The 5,116-nt window shown below is 45.7% G+C and overlaps 1 protein-coding gene across 1 annotated transcript; it reads left to right on the top strand.

The window, feature by feature from the left end:
- Window positions 1-4,173: 4,173 nt before the first annotated feature.
- On the top strand, window positions 4,174-4,389 carry LOC311169335 (SNRPN upstream reading frame protein-like; the record flags this gene model as incomplete). Its single annotated transcript, XM_084231169.1, has 1 exon — window positions 4,174-4,389. One exon carries the CDS (start codon window positions 4,174-4,176, stop codon window positions 4,387-4,389), a length of 216 nt encoding a protein of 71 aa, XP_084087295.1.
- Between the last annotated feature and the right edge of the window lie 727 nt (window positions 4,390-5,116).

Here is a 5,116-nt window from a genome sequence, read left to right as displayed (position 1 = left end):
GCTGGCAATGCTCACACATGTGAAGGGTTGCGGAATTTTTCACCCTGCTCATAAATGTGCAAAGACGATGCAGCATATTCATTTCTCAAAAATTGTTCTTATCTTCCTTCCAAGCCTCCAAATAGTGAATAGAGGGGAAAATATTTTGCAACAATTTAAATAGACATGTTAGGTAAATGGTCCATCTCTTTAGGTAAAAAGTACTTAGTTGCTTAGATATGGCAGTCTCTTTAATTATTGTAAAATAAGCTTATCGATAATAACATACTTTACTCCCAATATTTGATATTACAAACTGTAAGGTCTTTGAGATATGCAGGGATTGTATATGTAACTGGCATAAACCCTGTTATTTACTCTAGGAATCTGACTGTGGGACTGAGATTGTGAGAGGAGGAAGGGGGTAAACATGGGGAGGAACACACTGTGCTGTAGTGGGGGACAACGCTGGTGCCTTGGTGGTGGGTGTGGGGTGGTGCATCTGAGGAGGTGTCACCCCACGCCTCTGAATCACATACAGTGTTATAAGCCAGTTGCCTCGATTAAACAAACAAATAAGCCCCATTTTTTCAGCCTTCTGAACTGGTTTTTGTGATTTCCCCACCCAAAAAGTTGCTATGCACCTAATAAATGGAGAAATAACAGGGACAAAAGCTGTATCTCTTTATAATCTACACATTTTCCACAGAAGTCACATATTTTAAGGAGTTTCTTATAAAGGGTTTTCACTGGAGTGTGCAGGTCCTCATTGCTGGTCACCTGTTTATACTGTGAACAGCTTCTCCAGGGCACCTCAGGGTCCTGCGATCTGGGAGGCAGATAGCAGTTGCTACCAAGGGCACCTGCTTTTCCCCCTTATGCCACTGCAGATAGCAACCATGGTTGCTTGGCTCTGCCTTCCTCCTCCGCATTCTCCTTTTCTATCTTTTTTGAGGAGGTGTCTGGGATTGGGGGGAGTTGTGACCAATGGACCCCTATAGGGACAGAGGGAAGATGGGATCCTCAAGGCCATGCAGCATCCTGTACATTTCTGCTGATTTCTATTGTGGGTATCTGGGCACTCCCTGGATTGCTCTGTGAGCACCTGTCGTTGAGGCTGTCCTTGCAGTCCCTGCGGTCTGGTTCCTCCTGGCTCCTCCTGCTGTGTCCTTCATGACTCAAGCTCTGCTCTGGCTGCTGCTGAACATCCCACACCCTCCATCTGCCTCTTGCCTAGAATGTCTATCCACACTCACTGTGGACTCACCTTTCCCTCCTGATGACCAATGCACGCAAGTCTGTTGGTTTTCAGCTCAGCTACTTTCCAGATCTAATCTCTGGAGCAGGGAGGAACTCCTTGGTCAAATTTATTCCAGACTGGTCCTGAGGGCAGCTCAGAAAAATTACATTCTTTCTCTGTCCCTGAAAAATCAGGCTGTACTATTGAGTTAAACCTTGATGTAACGGTGCCCAGGGCAGTGCCAGCCAGCCTTCAAGATGAGATCTTCTCAGAGTCCTGAAGATGAAATGTTTAGAAGCCCTTAAGCTTCTCTCTGCCTAATTAACAAATCTTCCCATTTTGGGTGGAATCAGAAGGGAAACTAGAATCACTCAGACGGTCTAATAGGACTGATAGGGTGGGTGTTCTGCTTTCTCTTCTAGTCCACTCCAAGACTACCCTTATAAAACTCAGTGATCCCATTGGCTTTTGATATGCCAAGAGAGATTTGAAGGAATCCAAGATATAAATCTAGGAGATAAAGGAATCTTTCCCTCTCTGATCAGCCTAGCTTTTGAGATCATTTTGCTGAAAAACCCTCCTTGTGGGGCCTCCCTGGTGGCGCAAGGGGTTGAGACACAATCTATGAAGCTGTCCACAGCCACTGCAGCACAAGTTCGATCCCCAACCAGGGAGCTACCCACATGGCACAGCAGTCGTCTCCTGCCTCGCCTGCTGCTCCCCTCAGCAGTGTATTTCAGTCATTCTTCCTGTTCTGTTCCCCACTTTGTCTCTGGTGAATCCTCTCACCACCCACCATCCCCCGCCTCTGGTCTGTACCCAGTTCTTGTATGCATAAATAAATAAATCTTAAAAAAAAAAACAAAACCCTCCTTGTAACTGACTCTTAACCTCCCTAGGACAAATGGAAACTTCTGCACATATGGTGGGAAGGTCAGCATAAGGAAATATAAAAGAAAGCAGCAGAGTCAGGTATTTCAAAACAAGGTTGTCACCATGCTATATGCTGAACATTTTTCTACCACGTGTCAGGTTCTAATGTGGTTGTTCCGTAAAGGCCTAAAAGGCTGGGACCGCAGCCCTGTGGGTAGACCGCGTCTGTCCAGTGAATGGCCAGAAGAACATGTTGGTCCTCAGACAGGAAACCAGAGCTCTGAGGGTAAATCTTAACAGAGAGGAGAAAGGGCTCTTCGCCATCTTCAAACTCTCCTGGCCTAGACTCACAGGGACCTCAGGACTGTGACCGTCTTCTCAGGTGAAGGTGAATTTCCTTTACCAACTGCAGTCAGGCTGGGGCCTTTCAAGAGAGTCTTCATTGTAGCCTGTGCTTTCTTGACTCAATAATTCAAAAGATGTTATCTAATAAAACATTTTTAATGGTAGGGAAGCATTCAACTTTTTATTTTGCCAAGCAAATACATTTAAAACAAAGCTATTTAAACTAAGATATGGAGGGCCTCCCCAGTGGCGCAGCGGTTGAGCGCTGGGTTGCGAAGCTGCCCGCGGCCTCTGCGGCGCCGGTTAGATCCCCGGCTGCTCCCCGGCCACCAGAGGAGGGTCCCACATGGCGCACAGACCTCTCCTGCCTCCCGCTGCTCCCCTCAGCAGTGTACCTCGGTCCTTCTGCTTGTTCTGCTCCCCACTCTGGCTCTGGTGAATTCTCTCACCCTCCCACGCTTCTGACTGTACCCAGTGCATGTATAAACAAAACAAACAAACAAATAAAAAAATAAACATGCCTCTTAAAAAAATAAAAAAAATAAATAAACTAAGATATGGAAACAACCCAAATGCCCAAAAACAGATGACTGGATCAAGAAAATGTGGTACATATACACAATGGAATATTACTCAGCAATCAAAAAGGTAAACACATACAGTTTGCAGCAACATGGATGGAGCTAGAAGGAATCATGCTCAGGGAAATAAGTCAAAAAGAAAAAGAAAAACAAATATACTGGATGGTCTCACTCATAGCAGGAATTTAGAAAACCTAAATAAGAGACCAGAAAAAAGACTAATCAATGCAAAATAATAATCAAAATCAACAAGCAGCTATAAACCAGAGACACACTGGGGGGGATTAGAGAGGGGCAGGGAGAGGAAGAACTGGAGTCAAAATAAGGGGGGGGGTGCAATTGTATGAGGAATATAACCAAAATGAAAATGCATACATTGTACAAAGATGAAAAATGATGTAAGAATTATATAAAATAAAATATTAAAAAAACAAAGCTATTTATCACCAATATTAATTTTTTTAAAGATTTATTTTAATTTTATTTATATAAGAACTGGGGTAAAGGCCAGATGTGCGGGAGGGTGAGAGGATTCACCAGAGACAGAGTGGGGAACAGAACAGGCAGACTGACTGAAACACACTGCTAAGGGGAGCAGGGGGCGAGACAGGAGAGGTCGGACGGGCCGTGCGGGTTGCTCTGCAGCTGGCGGGGATCGAACCGGCACTGCAGAGGCTGCAGACAGCTTCACAGCGCTGTGCTCAACTGCCTGCGCCACCAGGAAGGCCCCTAATTTTTTTTTTTAAAGTAATACTTGTATTACTTGTAATACTTCACTAGTTAGTAATTTTGTTTTAAGGAAGGTATCATTTACTGACAAGAGAGAAAACCACTTCAGATGCCTAGAATGGCATGGAGCAAAGTGTGGGGCAAAAGCAGGGAAGGGAGACAGGTAACGTCCGGTCCAAGGGTGGCAGTTGCCCCTCTTTGCCTATGGGATTTGTCAGGGGACCAGTCGGAGGCAGGTTGAATGGAAGTTCCAGTATCATAGAAAATCTTGAATTATATGGGTAAAAAATAGAATGAGCAATAACTTCGTGTGAGTCAGCGCTTCTGTTTCACGAGAAGGGAATTGACATAAAGAAAAGCATTGGAAGGTGCGAGTGTCCTCGGGAGATGCCTGATGCGCTCTTCTGAGGGGCGGCCAGCGGCGCGATGGAGCGGGCCAGGGACCGCTTACACCTGAGATGGACAACTGAACAGCACGTACCGGAGGTGGAAGTCCAAGTCAAACGCAGAAGGACCGCCTCTCTGAGCAACCAAGGGTGTCAGCTGTACCCAAGGCGATCTCAGCTGCAGCAAGTACTTGTGGTGGATTTCCAGGAGGAACTGAGACAGGCATTCTTAGCTGAGACACCAAGAGGTGGTTAAAGCAGTATTGGAAGATCAAGGTAGCTGATTCCAGGGAAAAACAAGTGTATTTGAATCAGCCAAAAATGTAATAAAGATACTATCCATGATTTTTCAAAAAAAAAAAAAAAAGAAAAAAAAAGAAAAAGAAAAGCATTGGAAATTTAAGTTGTAGGTTCCATGCAGCCTCTGATGGAATTACTGCATTTGAAGGAGAGCCATAGAGGAGAGAAAGTGTGGAGCCTGTCAGACTCTGATCAAGTGTGCATTTGGTGGGAGATGAATAGGGCTCTTTCCCTGTGTCTGTTGGTTATTGTGTCCATAAGTCAGTGCAGCCGGGAGAGGGAGTGATTTTAAGGAGTGCCACTGATATTCCTAATGCCTTCAAGTAAGACAGCAGTGAGTCTCACAGCGCCACCCCTTCACTCCCTGGCAGGTTTCTAGGACTGAGGGGCAGAGCAGGGCCAGCTGGGGGACTTTAAAGACCCAACAGGCTGCCTGCTCTCCTGGCTGACTTCCCATCTGCCACTAAGAGGGCTCTTTTCTCTGCTGGCTCCCTCCCCTAGACTGCATGGACCCCAGTCTCAGCTGAGCAGAAGCTCTCTGGGGATTGATAGATGACATCTATGGATGTGCTGGTCAAGATATTTTCTTTTCCTACTCTCTTTCCCCTTTCTCCCTTGTCCTAGTTCCCTGTGTACAGATACCCTTTCAGTTTCCCTCTGCGTGTGTGTGAGTGTATTTGGGT

The sequence above is a fragment of the Talpa europaea genome, assembly GCF_964194135.1.
Source record: "Talpa europaea genome assembly, chromosome: 4".
NCBI classification, from domain to species: domain Eukaryota; kingdom Metazoa; phylum Chordata; class Mammalia; order Eulipotyphla; family Talpidae; genus Talpa; species Talpa europaea.
This window is presented reverse-complemented; position numbering and strand designations above follow the sequence as displayed.